Genomic DNA, 15,512 nt, shown 5'->3' with positions numbered 1-15,512 from the left:
TCTCAATTCACGTCATTTCGACTATATTCTGGTCACTGCTTCCTTTATTTAAAGCTGTGAAACTATGTTTGGCCATGGCTATAATACCAGTGGACACACAGGTCAGTGAATTCTGCCGAGATCATGACGTTGCTTCCCTGGATACTCAACTGAGAATAGACAGCCTTTGAGACTGAGATTGAGGCCAATTTGACAACTGGGCACACAGTGTAATACAGCAAAAGGTAAACTACAGCTGCTCGGAAATGACAAAAGCATTGGCACGTGCAAGCTTTTTTTTTTTTTTTTTTTTTCCCCACTAAACAGGGACTGAGTATCCTTGACTGCTTAAGAGAATCAGGATTTGTACTGCTAATGAGACACTTTACTCTCCTTTAACAGACTTAAGTCTTTTAGTCTTTATTTATTATACATTGTTGAAGGCAACCTAAAAATGAGATGATCTGTTGATGTGCTTTTTACAATTAGTAGCATCTATACAGCAGTATATTATTATTATTATTATTATTATTATTATTATTATTATTATTATTATTATTATTATTATTATTATCATTATTCGGTTTGCACTGGCCAATAGGAAGCTTTGTTTTACATGAGCCAATGGGAAGCCTTGTTTTACACTGGCCAATAGGAAGCTTTGTTTTACACGAATCAATAGGAAGGTTCAGTTTGCACTGGCCAATAGGAAGCCTTGTTTTGAAGCATCGTTTTACACGAGCTGAAAGGAACCCTGTTTTCACTTTGCAAGAAAGCAGGTAATTCACAGGCATTTGAAACTTCCCCCATATGTGAAAATGGTCACGGATCGAAAAAGCTGGAATTTTTTTGGCTGGAGAAAATCCCTGGAAAAGTCCCAGTATTTTTGCCGGCCGGCCATTATTTTCACTCCCGCATTGCAAAACGCTACAGGTAAATTTGCCGTCTTGTGCGATGACGCTGTGCTGTTTACACTGCGTGCATGTGATACGTAACTAAGCAGGCTGTGACGTTTCGGACGATTTTCTAATACAAACAAATTCAACCAATGTGTTTTTTTTGCAGAAAATAAACATGTTTGAAATGTACACATAACCTGCATTAATGGAAAGCAACCCACTGCCTCCGCTCGTGCATCTGCGTCATTTCCTGTTTTGCGTGGTCTTGCGTGGGTGCACTGCCCCACAAAAATGAACCTCAAGTAAAAACACTGCATTCCAGGAGATTTGCCGGTGAGCAGACCATGTGAACACGGATGCCCCACTGGAAAGATTCCAGCATTTTTTAGGTGGCAATTTCCGACACTGTGGTGAAAACATGTCTCCAATTGTGGAAGTGTTTTCCGTGTCTGAGGGGAGGCTCGTGACTCCGGTCCGACCTCTGTGAGGATGCTGCTGCGTTGTGGCCCGCTTGTCTGTCACTGGAAGAAATAGTTTTTGCCTTTTCAAAATGGCATTCAGCTAAAATGATGTCCGACTAGTACACCTGACAGCAAAGATGAAAAGCAATCAAGATAATATGTATGTATGTATTTTTTTTATTTTTTTTTTTACTGTGTTTCTTTTTGATGCGTCTTTCGGTTGCACCATTCTGACCTCAGCGGCCTTTCCACATATTCAGGCTGTTTTCATCCTTGACTCTCTGCACGACCCCTCCCCCTCCTGCTGCTGTCTTCATCTCCTTCTGACAATTTTCTGTTCCTGGAAAGGTTTGTACCAGGAGGTCTGGACAGAGGCACCTCAGGGCTGTGTGTGTGTGTCTGTGTGTGTCTGTGTGTGTCTGTGTGTGTCTGTGTGTGTGTGTGTCAATGAGATGAAGTGAGAGTGAATGTGTGGCCCGTCCAGAGGTCTGGCTGCACTGCTGTTTACCATTTTTTTCGAGCTAAATCTCCTCTCATCTTCTCTCTTCAACACACTGTCCACCCTGCGCTCTTTGACCATTCCTCTCTGTCAGTGCACTCCTGAAAAATACAGTGTGCAGTCCAGCTTAGAATTCCTTGGAGGTGTGGATGTGGACTCTAGGATCAGTGGTGTTTACAGCAGATATGTTCAGACTGATGTGGTCTCTGCAACTCGTAGCTTAGCTGGAGTGCTTTCAGACGGGGAGTCTCGTCTGTGGGAGTCCTGCTTTTGAGTTACTTAGTTCAAAGATCTGTGTTACACAACAATGCACTGTTACAAGACAGTGGGTCCAGAGCCTGTCATGCGTCACTACAGAGTTGGACAACATCCTTAGAACTATTAAAACACTAATTTTAAGAATTTTAAGACTTGGGTTTAATGGTCATTACACAACAACGGATTTTATGATGTATACGTTGTAGTTCCCCAAGGTGCATTCCCAAATATTTAAAAAGCTAATGAAGAAATTACATTTGACATTACAGGGAAAAAAAAACTATTCAAGTGTGGGGTGTGAAGCATGAGTTCAGGAGGCCCAGCCTGCAGAAAACTATTGCTCTGTATCCGAGTGCTGCAGCCAATGCATCTTTTGCAGCAGATCAAGAAGGCTGCTGGATGTGTGCGTTTTATGCATGCATTTCTTCTCTATGAATTTAAAGTGTTTTTTTTTATTTGCTCTTCTTTATTCATCTTTTTTTAGATTGTAAGCATATGATGCAGCTTCAACTTTGGAGGTATTGCACAAAGACATATGGAGTGCGCCCTGGTCATTATTTTGAGTCACTGAGTTTTTACTCTAACTTGAATTAGACGTGAGACAGATAACGTTTGCACCATGCAACATTCAGTCACACATGGTTTACCCTGGTTGCAAAGATGCTACTCAGTGCACCTCAAGCTTTAAAAGTCATTGTTTCATATAGGCTGTACTGTAGATCTTGATTATATCTACTCCACATTTTTATCCCAAAGAATGTCTGGAGCCTTTTTCCGGTACTTTGGCTTCCTCCCACACTCCAAAAACATGCACATCAGACTAATTGGCAACTCTAAATAATCCGTAGGTGTGAATGTGACTGTGAATGGTTGTTTGTCCCTTCGATAAACTGCGACTTTTCCAGGGTGTAACCCCGCCTTCCACCCAAGACAGCTGGGTGAAGTGGTAATAGAAAATGGATGGATGGTGTTAAGACCAGAAATGCTAAATTATGGCAAAAAAAAAAAAAAAAACCCAAAAAAACACAGACTATCTGGCTAAGATGTTTTCCCCATTGCTCCTTGGCTGCCAAAAGATGTAATTTTGCAGAATGATAGGTTGCCAAAACTCTATTCAATAAACAAGCTTCTTGTGAGTCTGTCTGACTTGCATTTAACAGCAACGGCTTATTTGTAATTGGACAGTGTGAACTCAAATGAACCGAGAAGAAAAATGTGACAAAATATGAAGCAAAGAAAACAGACTTTCCGAGGTGGTGATCACACTTTTTAAATAAGATGTATTTGAAAATTTGCCTTTGTCTCGTCCTATGTGAACACCTCTGTGTCTGTGTTTAACACAATCACACACACACACACACACACACACACACACACCACCACCACCACTCATAATGCCTCTGCCTTGCTACAGTTTACCTCACCACACTGCCACCGCAGCCGCACGATCCACAGGCCCATAAGATTTCCCACCGCGTTGTGAACACCTCTCTGTTTTAGTGTGTGGCCCGGATTCGGCTGTATCTAATGGCAACCGCCAACATCTGGTTGATTTTCTTTTTCCTTTTTTCAGCTTTGTAAACATCTCTATCTTCTTTGGCTTCCAGGATTGTGCTCTATAAAATAATGGACATGTAATTTGTCTCGAAGGGCCGGCACAAATGGCTTGGTTTCACTTTTTTAGTCCCCTTAAAGCCATTACAGTCTCCCTGACCACATAGAAAGCTTTCACTGTCCTTTTAATTCAGTCAAGTGTAGTCATCCAAAATTTCAGTGTTCTTGGCCACAGACCCTTTAGTCACATCTTTTTGAGCTCTGCAGTAAATCTGAGTGTTCGGGGATTTAGTGAACCCAAATGCAAGGCTGATCCTGGCAGTGGAAGAATGGTAAGATTCCATTTTCTGAGGAACTCAATTGAATTTTTTTTTCCTCCGGTTTATCTGAATGGAATTCCCCTTTTGACCTCAAGATGTTTTACAATTGTTAAATAGCAATAAAAACTTGCTCCTAACTTTATTTATTTCAAAAGGCATAAAATCTGATACTATGAAGTCTATTCTGTGGGTTGAGGATATTGGAAAAATAAACTCAAACATAATACCTTTGGCTTAAGTGATCGTCTCCAAATAAATTCTGTTTTTCTTTCTCTTTGGACTTGGTCCATCAGTATAGCCGTGTGCTCACCTTGCCGCCAGATCAGAACCATCTGAATGCTGCTGATTGGTCTTTAATTGTCTCATGCAGGGTTTTCCTAGTTCCCCAGTTTTGGATGTGGCTACTGCGACTGACTTCCAGGTCTGTGCTCTGTTTGCAGACTCAACACTGTTTCATGATTCTGCAGCTTTATCAAATAATGTGCACAGAAGTCCATTAGTCCATTGCTTCAATGACATCTTGCCTAAGTCCACATTCCTGAATGAAAGTGGGGCAAAGAAGCGAAACTTTTTATTTTTCGCAAGGGTTTTCTCTGGGAGCTACCACTTACCCAATTGACGGGGAACAGTGAAGGCACCCCCGCTCAGAAACAGCTGCACTGCAGGACGGCGTGGAGATCTCCTGCCTGGCTCGCAGACTCTAGTGATCATATCAGCAACACTTCAATTTTCTTTTCTTTTTTTCCTTTATGGGGGGACTACTCAGCAGACGATGCTATTCTTGATGATATTCATCTCTCAAATCACCGGTTGTCTAACCAGTGGTGGAATGGGAACAGTTGAATAATTAAGGCTTATGTATAAACTGTCTTCCCTAAATGTCAGCACAATATAAGGTCATTTTAGAGAAAATGGATGCCTTTTTATTAGTTTTGCTTGACGGTGGAAAACAAAATGATGCAACATTGCTATTGAGACACCCCAAATCACCACGGCAGGTCTTTCTTCGCCGCAGCAGCTCTACTTACTGCTCACATTCAGTCCAAATCTGAAGTTGTTATGATCATAATTAGTATCAGAAATTGTTGTTGTTTCTGACTGAGCGTAACAGTGGCCTGTTAGCGGCAGGTAAGACAAACCGACAGACACACCAGTACCCAGATGTCTTTCTGCCGTCTTTTGTCCTTTTGGCAAGAAAAATTTCCAATTTCCAGTAATTCTTTATTTTGCAAAGCGAACGTGAGATTCCCACTCACTGTTTGTTGAATCGCCATGGAAGCGTGATTTGTTTGTTGTGTTCCTCAAAAATCAGTCCGAGCGGTTCAGCATCGCACTACGGCGCTACGGGCAAAACTTTCTGACGGCCTGCCCAAAGAAAACATGCCAGTGCCCCGCTAATCAGTTTTGAGAATCGCACAATAAACAACCGGTGAGAGACGGAGGACAAGCGGCGAAGATGATTCGGCCGTCGGCGCATGGACGCCATGAGGACTTTGCTTTCTCCCCGAGTGCTTTCCCTCATCGTGGAAACGTGTCCAGCAGACGCTCGACACGTACACGCGTGTGCGCGCGGTGTGGGTGCGGCCGACTGCCAACAATAAGACTTGTTTAACGAGTCCCAGCGCTTTGTTGATTGCAGTCTTGAGGCTTTGTTGTTTTTGTGAATTGGGCTCGCTGAGGGGGTATTAATCTTTGCCGTTTGTGTACATAGGGTGTCCAGAGCGGTGCTCTATAACTGGGAAAAGTCATGCGACAGGAATCGGTTCAAGTCGGGTGAAGTCTTGTTTGGTTCACTTCTTCGTCGGCCGTTCGGTTGCCAGGTCTGGTGTTCAAAGCCCTGCTACAGACTTCCTACATCATCTCTTGCGGTCCCGCTCCCCGCTCTTTCTCCTGGATGAAACTTGCTCTGGCACGATCCGGTGTTTGTGCTCTAGATTCCACTTTCCTCGATGTCGGCGTCCACCAGCGTAGAGCGACGTCGGGTCCTGGCAGGGTGGTCGACTTTCAGTTGCTTCGCTGTCATTGGCTCCACTTTTCCATCTGTGTCGAACAAACCTTGCACTCACACTCGGTGACTCTGAATTTTTGTCTGTCTTCACGCATTACTAGACTCGCTAACCACCTGCAGTGTGTACAGTACAGTCACTCTTAATGTCACAACAAGTAAAACACAGGGAGGAATTTTTTGTGTTTTGTTTTTACCACCTTGACTGAAAATGTCTTTGTGTTTTGCTTTACGTGATTCTCAAAACTTGTTTCACCGAGTAGAGAGTGGAACGACCTGGTTTTAAACTGTGGAAGAAGTGGGTATACTCACATTGTAAGAGTGCAAGGCAGTCACTTAAAGTTTTTTTTTTTCCTCCCAGGTTTTAAACAGTAACATGAATTCGAGACTGTGTTGAGCAATGCACCAAAACAGTAGTTTCCATAATAGTTGTGTTTTGGAAACGCTCTATGCCTGCCCATGTCAGTGCCAATCTTGTCACATTGAGAAAGTCAGACTTTATTTTGGCTGAGAGCTGTTTCTTTAAAACTATTTTCAGTTATATAAATAGCAAGTTTGTCATCACGTATTAAAGTGCATATGCTCAATCGTTGCACATTCTGAAATTGTCTTTTTCTTTTTCTTTTTTTTAGCATTTGTGGGAAAAGATATTGGCTAAATAATTGGTTAAACATTTTTCCATCCTTCTTGCTGTCTGCCTTGTATTAGTATTTTACTCATGGCTATAAGCAACTCAGCAAATGGTCTGAAGAAACAGTGGAGTATATTTTGGAGTAGACGAGGACATTTTCTTTCTGCTTTACTGGCTGGGCGACTTTCATATTGGGAATCAAACCATGCTGCGCGGTAATAATATGCATGTTTCTCTCTCCGAACTTTGGGGGTTGGAGACAAAATAAGCTCTTGATTTGAGCCTGGCCATTATGCAACGCCCACACACCAATTCCATGGAAAATATTCCACATATTTAAAAAGGGGAGTTATAGGAGAAGTATTAGTCACAATTTATGTGTATGGGATTCATCATGAGAAGTAGCGTTTGACAAACATAAGTTCCTAAATAATGGTTATGACTTGTGTGAGGATTATCAATTTGCCAAGATTCAAGCGCTGTCTGATTTAAAAAAAAAAAAAAAATCCAAATGCCCCTTTTATCGTCAAATACTCCAAACCTCCTTTGTATGGAGGTCAGTCACTTAAGGACAGCCAAAGTTCGGCTGCAGTTGAGAATGATAAAAGCGCATTCTTGTTGCCAGGTGTCCGCGGGAGAGGCTGAGTGGGATAGGCCATGGATATGTGTGCATGCCTGCACCCACTGACCAGTTATTTTTATTTATTTTTTTTGTGCAGGTGTTAAGCATGCGTGTGTGTGCGTGCGCGTGTGTGTGTGTGTGTGTGCGCGCTGTACTGTACTCTGTGGCGAACCCGACACAGACGAGGCTCGGCCCAGTGATGCATTAGCTACGGCCAGTGATGGGTTGGTATGGAATAAATAATGTATACCATCCCTTTCCTCTGAATAAATCAGGACCAGAGAAACGGAGAGAGATGAGAGATCAAATGTGGGAGTGAGTTGGAGAAACGGAATGTCAGAAAGAAAAAAGGAGCATATGCGTAGCCGAAAGAGGAGTATAAATGTCCTGAATTTCATATCAGCGACTCCCATCTCGGCATATGAAATGGCTTTATCTTATCAAATCATTTGAAAACTAAACCTCTAATCCTTGTTGCTGTGAGGTTGTAACGTGATGATTTTCTCTCCTAATTTTCTGTTTTCATTTTTTGTCATCCTTGCATACCAGGCACAGAGCCAGACATTCACCTTCCCTGACATCTTCCCTGAAAAAGACCGGAAAGCAGCTGAGGGCTCCGTGGAGGAAATGCAGGAAAAGTTCATGGAGGACGAGAAGCAGAGGCAGAAACCTGACCCCAGGAGAGGAGGGGTCACCGAGTGGTTCGGACTCTGACGTGGCCTACTGACAGCGAACTCTGTCTATGCGTGTTTCATTGGAAGTTAATGGATTTACTGGCACTGAAGGAGCTGTGATGTCACATTGTGTTTCTATTTTGTTTTTTGTTTTGTTTGTTTTTTTAAAAAAGGAATAAAATAAAAGTGAGCATGTGTGAGCGAGTGCTCGTATGGCTCCAGTCCAGGAAATTCAGGCCGGCTCCAGATTACAGGAGGCGGAGAGTGGTTGGACTCCAGCCCACTGTGCAGAATCTTCATCACCTCAAATGACCTCCTTTCCATCGGCCTCCCTCTCTCCTGCCTCTGTGGCACGGCTCCCCCTGCGTGTCTTCCCTCGGTTCTCTTTCTGTTGTCGGTTCCCTCTCATCCGTCTCCCCCGTCGCTTCCCTGCAACCCTCCCGCATTCGCCAGACCACCGGTGGCACGGCGAGACATCCCTCGCAGACCAGACCTCGGGCCAACTGGATCCGACCACCAGGAACAACCAGCGCTCCAATCAATCTCAATCTATTTCAATCTCAGCGAGAAATCCTCCAGGAAGGTCTTACTACTCTGTGCTAGCGTCACTCGCCATCAATCCACCTGAGTGAAGATTTCCGCTGGCGTGTTTGTTTGCCACGGGATTCTGTGCAACTGTTGTTATCGTTGGAATAAATTCTAATAAACACCAGTTTTACGCAGAATGAGCTCTCGTCACTTGTGGTGTTCCACCCGCCTTGTGTGCAGCAGCTGCCGGACAGTGCGGCTTCAGAAAACCCTTGCGTTGCTCTCTGCACGTGCCAACAGTGTGGTAGCTTAGAGAAAGTGATCTTGTGTTGCTCTACTCGGGCCACCGGAGGACCGACGTCTCTTACGGTAACAAGGCCTATAAAGAGGAGGGACCTCTCCTGGGCTCGCTCAGACCCTCCATTACACTGAGAGCCCCAGGTTACTGTAAGTGTCCCCCAACCGTGACCACTAAATGCTGACTGGCTCACACAAAGGTCCAGTCGTTGACGTCATCCAGCAAACCGAGCTATCGCTAAGGAAAATGTCAATATTGATCTTCTTGGCCCTATTGTCCGCTGCCTGGAACCACTCACCCCCCGCGTTGCTATAAAGCAATCTTGATTTGCAACTTGAGAGCCCGACTCTGTCTGCCTCGCTCTCACTTTTTGTTTTCTTCTTCTTCTTCTTCTTCTTTTTCGGCTTCTCTGGGTCCCTGTTGCCCAATCTGGACCTTCCAGAGCAAAACAGCTGCTCAACCGGCAGAGAGCGAGAGAGCAAATTCCTGTTCTTCCTCTGCTCTCAACCCTGAACAGACCCCACACGGAAGTTGGGAAATCGATCGGCGGCGTGTGCCAAGTTGAGATAATGTTCCTGCTCACCTCATGTTGCGTGTCACAGGGATACCCTTCACTGCCTCGGAGGAGAACGCTGGAGCCATTATTCTCAATTAAATCCGGAACAGTATGCTGATACTCTTACCTGTTTACTGCTCTTTGGCAGCGGTAGTTGGCGTTTTTGGACACTTTGAGGCGGCTAGTTAAAGGCAGACAGTTGACACATGTTATTGTGCGCACACTGGTTAATAGGCTTATTTTGTTGCAAAGAAATTTCTTAGTCATTGCAGATGTTTGCGAGGAATGCGTAAATAGGAACAACCCTGTAAACAAAAACGAATGCAGAATTGTTCAGGGGCATGTAAGACAAACAAAAAAACCAGGCCAGACAGTCGCAGTTGGAAGAGCGAGACGTTGGATGTAAGAAGATAGTCCCCGAACTCCTCACTGGTCTCTGGGTGGTTTATTGAAGTAATGTGCCTCTCAAAATCATTTATGCTCCCCGGGAAACAAAAGTAAAGATGATAAGCTTTTGTTTTGGCCCGTGGTGGCCATTGTGCTATGTGAGGGATAGACTTTTAAGTAAGGACATGTGTAAAACAACTGGACTTTTTTGTTTTTATTTTTTTTTAAATCCTGTGTCCGGACTTGAACCAAAACTATGCTCAGTTCTGAGACGAGAGCAGAAGTCAAAATGCAAGAGTTGCCTTCAAGCGTACCAGTTTTCAGCCGTCTCACTGTGCTTGGGAAACCCTGGTGCAGCAGCTCAGCTATTAAGCCCCCCTACTTAATTCGCTTGCATGCCTCATCAACGCGGATTCAGAATATGCCGCAGCTACATGGTTTTCAGATGAGGGCTGCAACTTTTCCTCAGAGTGGTAAACGAAGGAGGAGAGCTGCTGGCAATGAATATTTTAAGTCTTCTGCAAGTGAGAGGGGTTTTGAGTTTTGTAAGTCAGTGCACAGTACAATTGACCACAAGAATAGCTAGAAAACACATATTCTTAATTTGTAGATTAAATTAGGTGAATTGATAGTGTTTTTAGTGATTACATGTACATGTGTAGACAAAAAGAATTATAGGTCAAACCTGTTTTAACAGTTAAGCATAGATTTTGTTGTCCCTCTGTGGATTTTGAAAATGTTTTCACGATGGCCAAACCTGTCAGCAGTGTTAGTATTCTGGACTAACTTCTGCTTCAGAAAAAAAGAGAGAAACTGCAAAGTACTTCCAAACTGCAGGGGATGCACATTGTCTTGTCTTCATTTCCTCCAGGGCCATTAAAAAATTACCTGCCCAATGTGTCTCCCTGCTTTGTGGCCCTGTGCGTGCAGCTGACAGTGATTTGTTTCTTGTTTTGCAAAGTGTTTTTCTGCAATATGATGCTGTCTTGGCACTGCAAAGAAATGGTGAAATGGCAGAAAGACAAGAGTGTGGGGGAGCCACTTCAGAGCAAATTGGCAACCGTGAATTTATAGAGATCTCGACGTCCTCAACAAGATGCTGGATATTTTGTCATGTGTGGCACGTCTAGTGGGCGGGCGGGCGGATGTGAGCATGTGCGTGCAAGACGCAGAGCGCCCCGGCAAGGATGGAGGGAGAGAGCAGATGGAGGTGAAGGTGAAGTGCCAGTGAGAAAGAGATGACATCATTGAGAAAATGCTGAGCTGGATTCAAGGGATGCGGGGATGAAAGAGGCCTTCTCCCACAGTCGGCCGGCTCTTCCTCGCCTCCCTCGCCCCCTCCCTCCCTTCCTCCCCTCACTCGCTCTTTTGAGATGTACAGTGTAGGTCGTGTTCTCGTCCCCACACGGTTAGTTAATGGAAGGGGGGTTGAATATTTTAAACTTCACTTTCCTCCTTTTCCTCCCCTCCTCCTCCTCCTCCTCCTCCTCTCCTCCCTTCCCTTTCACTTTTTCCCCCCTTGTTTGGTTGTGCATTAGTCAAGTGCACACATGACCCTGTTTCTGCTGCTGCAGTCCACACTTTCGATCCGTATGACATCATGCTGTATTTTTGGGATTAGTGGGATGAGTGGCGCTGAAGCTAGCGTCCAGACTGGATAACCTCCCTAGAAGGCAGATCCTCCCATCAGAAGTGTCCACTTGGAGGAGTCCTCGCTTACGGTTGCTCCACCGCATCCTGTAACCGCTGAGAGGACTAACGCTAATATAGATGACAGTGTTGTTGTACTGTATTCCATGTGGCCAAAACTTGAAACGGGAGCTTCAGTTGTTGCCCACTTCATCTCCCGTCTCGTTATCTCGACAAAACAGTTGTGGAGTGAAATCATACATCAACACAGTTCATCGCCAACTGTCTGTAAAATTATACTTGCATAGCCCCTCCTGCAGATGCGTACACACACACACACACACACACACACACACACACACACACACACACACACACACACACACACACACACACACACACTTTTGTTCACTAAGACAACCGGGGTTGCCTGCTGAGGATTCTGATGGCCTCTCTTGGACAGGCGCCATACGCATTCCTGCTTCCCCAGGTTGCCGTTGGTTCATCTGAGCTCAGCTAGTGCACTCTGTCACCCCGGATGTGTGTATGTATGCCTGTGTGCCTGTGTGTGTGTGCGTGTGTGTGTGTGTGTGTGTGTGTGTGTTTCATTGTGAGTTCATGTTCGATATCTACCCCTGAGATAAAACAAAGTTGACATCTTCCGTTTTTCCCAAGAATTTACCACACACACACACACACACGCACGCACACTCAATCACACACACATACACACACATGTGATGCTTGTCTTCATGCCTAATTGTGAAGCAGTCACACATGCAAAAAGTGTACCCTAAAGTGGCCCCTCAGCGTATATACACGGTCATACTGTACTCACATCTATCCACTTGTTGGCTCTGGGCCAGGAGCAACAACCGAAGGAGCACACTGTAGAAAACATGTGGACTGGCTATTTATTGTTGCTTCAAAGAATCAGTGTGCCTCACTATTCAACATGTTATTAAAAAGGTACAACACATTATGTTCTTTTGGCACTTACATATGTTGAGCACACAGTTTGTGCTCGTTCTTTTGTCACCCAAGAACACTGTTGCCCCTGCAGTTGGAATTTTGTTTTCAGACACAATCTTTTGTTTATTCCAATTAAATACATCATTAAAATGTTATTAAATGACACATAACATTTGTTCATGGCCATAAATTATATAATTTATGATACATGTTTTTTTTTCCCCTTCCCTGCCCACAGTGTACTTGTTGTGTTACACTGACCATAATAAACATGAAAAATTGCATCAGTCTTAGATATGTCAACTACCATCAATAAGCAGACTGGACATAAAACACTTGGAGATGAAGTTTAGCAAAAAGATGCTTGGGAAATGGCACTGATGAATATTTTATCACCTCTTTACTTTGATTGAGATGGTACCTAATGCAGTTTTGAGGAAATTGAACTTGACAGAGATCCTTTAGTTAAGTAAACAGATCAGTACTGCATTGATTGTGTATATGGCAGAGTGGCTAATAAATTATACAAAAATAACATCACATTAAAGATACCACATTATGCCCATTATCAGGTCATTATTTTTCATCCTGGACTCTGATGGCGCAGCTTCGTATAGTGCAATATCAAAACATCTCTCTGGCCTTCCAGAAAACTGCATATTTAGCCCTCTGTTTACATTATCTGTCTCCTGCAAATCACCCCCATTTTTGCTTCCTGAGTTGAGGAACGCCATGTTGTACCTTCCAGATGTTTGGAAGGTGACACAAAAACAAGTCACTGATTTCACACTGATTCCAAGAAATGTGTATTTCTTACTGTGCTTTTCTTCCCGAAAAGTAGAGTTAGCAACAGAAGAGCTAGACCTTTAAAAAGGAAAAAAGTCATGGTGACTAGAATAAGTCACTAAACCCTCAAGTTGTTTTTAAGTAGCGCTGCATCACATTTTCATATACAGTTATCTAAACTTAAAACACACTAAGCAATGCAAAGAAATTTAAATTCAAAAACTGCGGAATGAAATTCTAATAGCATTTCTATTTAGCTTATTTTTATTGAAAATATAGTGTAGATGCAAATGAAACATTTCCCTTGTTGCATATGGATGAAGTTTTGCCACCTGTGCCATATTTTAGTGGAATCTACACAGAAAACATGATTATCTGGATATCTTACATTAGCTTTTGATGTCTTCTTGTCAGGAAAAATTTTCCACCAGGGTATAAAGTTGTATATTACTATAATAAACTCCACCAGAGCTTGCTGCAACACACCTACACATAAAGCCTTAATAACTATCATTAAATGATGAAAGAACAGGTGTGTGTGTTGTATCCAACAGTTTCTCCCACCTGTGTTTGTTTGTAGAAATGGTCACTTTCTTGTCCGGCTTTTTTTTTTTTTTCGTTCTTTCTTTCTTTCTTTTTACCCGCTGGAGTATCGCCTCCTCGCTCCCGTGCTCATCTGTTTATCTTCAGTGAACACAAAGGATCAGCCTGTGTGTTTTGTTTCCCCCAAGTGCAAGTCTCCAACTCAGTGCTCCACCAGACGTCTGTGTCTTTCTTCACCTGTCTCAATTTCAATTAGGTTCAATGAGAACGTTATGGCATTGTTGATGCTGGAAGATGTTTGTCATCAGGGACGGGGCAATGGGACGGACAACGATTTTTGACATTTTTTTGTTTTTCGTATTTGCAAATGATTTACATGCCTCCATCTTTCTTGATGATGATGATGATGATACTTTCTTCACTTTGTCTTATCTCTTATCCTCTGGCTGGGTGGTCCCTGTCCCTGCAGCTGTCTCACACCAACACTTGGTTTAAGAAAAAAAAACAAAAAACCCTCATCATAGCGACACCAATGTCGGAGGAGCTGCAGTGGAAGAGTAGGACATGCTTTTATGATACAGTATGTGTGTTCTTTAGATGAGGAAAGAGGATGATTGAGAGGTTCAAGTCGGTCCAATTGTCATAGCAGAATAACTCAAATCAAGTGCGGCCAGGCCACCCATCTGGACTACATGTGCACTTGTGCAGTCAGCAAACCCCTCACTGGTTCTATTGCACTGGCTGGAGGCTGTGCCAAGTCAATAACACAGGCTGATCCCTGATGCTGAACTTCCTGGAAGTCCTGGCTGGTCTCATGGCTCCATTTACCTGCTCATCTCTTCAGCTGCTGCCTGGCTGCACGGTGGGCTGGATGGGGGATCAGTAGCTCTATCGCTGCCTCCAGGTTACAAGGACTTAAAACATAGTTCAGAGGAGAGCAGAGATCAGCCGGATAATAAGTTGTGGCGATTCATTTCCTTAACGCAATAAAAATTTCTCTTATTTTGCACAACAAAGTATGTGTTGCTAATATGTTCATATCAGCCGTGGAGGACCATGTTGAAGAGAAATCTGTGCGCGGCTGTGTGTGGTTTTGGGTCTTTGTGACCGTGCTGGCGATAATATTTCCTGTTACACATTTTTTTCCCTCTCACATTCCCTCAGAACCTCTTACGATGAAGCGGCCACGTCACTGTTGATAAGACGGTTCCGTTATGAAAACCAGAGCTAGACGTGGTTGAGATCATTTTCCGAAGAGGCTAGGAGAAGGTCATGCTCTTCCTTGGAATGAAAAAGTCAAGCTTTTCCTCAGAAGTCTACACCCCCAATTTTTTTTTTTCCAGATGACCGTGATGTGTCTTGTACTAATAGTAACGTGTGAGAGCTGTACCTGGTTTGTCGATGGGAGTTTACCCTTGATATGAGGTTAAGCCAGGTTGTTGACTGAAATTATCACATGCTGATGTGTTGTCAGGAACATTTTGTCCAAAGGACCGTTGTGCATTGAGAACTGTAGTGCTAAGTCAGTCCCCTGCCAACAAATTGAGTTTTTGGGAATTTTTGTTTTGCTTTTACATCCTGACACAAGATCCATGTGACTCTTCATCTTTTAGGAGCTTAAATCTACATGGCTCAAAGGCAGACAAATAGTCCAAGATCTGGGATTAAATGAAAAACACGCAGATGGGCGTTCTGCTTCGAGAAGACATGAACATTGTAGGGGTTTTGCCAGTATTTGTAGACTGTGGAGCATCGGCCTTGCTTTATTTACCTGAGGAAACAAGTGTCATTTACAATTCTTGTGTCTACAAGAATACAAAGTCCACTAATACTATTTTCTAGCTAAGTTAAACCTGCAGCATCATGCAGTGGGTGTCATGACAGAACTACAGCAATAACAGCAACAGAATA

General features: G+C 43.5%; 1 protein-coding gene across 1 annotated transcript in view; it reads left to right on the top strand.

The window, feature by feature from the left end:
- Positions 1 to 8,614, top strand: part of mrpl23 (mitochondrial ribosomal protein L23) — a 33,426-nt gene extending 24,812 nt beyond the window's left edge. The window contains exon 5 of the mRNA XM_076038137.1: positions 7,778 to 8,614. Coding sequence (XP_075894252.1) covers positions 7,778 to 7,942 — 165 coding nt within the window. The 3' untranslated portion in view covers positions 7,943 to 8,614. The remainder of the gene's footprint in view (positions 1 to 7,777) is intronic.
- The last annotated feature ends 6,898 nt before the right edge of the window (positions 8,615 to 15,512 follow it).

The sequence above is a fragment of the Nelusetta ayraudi genome, unplaced genomic scaffold (genome assembly GCF_046127955.1).
Source record: "Nelusetta ayraudi isolate G7.1 ecotype Tasmania unplaced genomic scaffold, CSIRO-AGI_Nayr_v1 ptg000053l, whole genome shotgun sequence".
In the NCBI taxonomy this organism is placed as follows: Eukaryota; Metazoa; Chordata; class Actinopteri; order Tetraodontiformes; family Monacanthidae; genus Nelusetta; species Nelusetta ayraudi.
The sequence above is the reverse complement of the archived record's forward strand: the minus strand, read 5'-3'. Positions and strand labels throughout refer to the sequence as shown.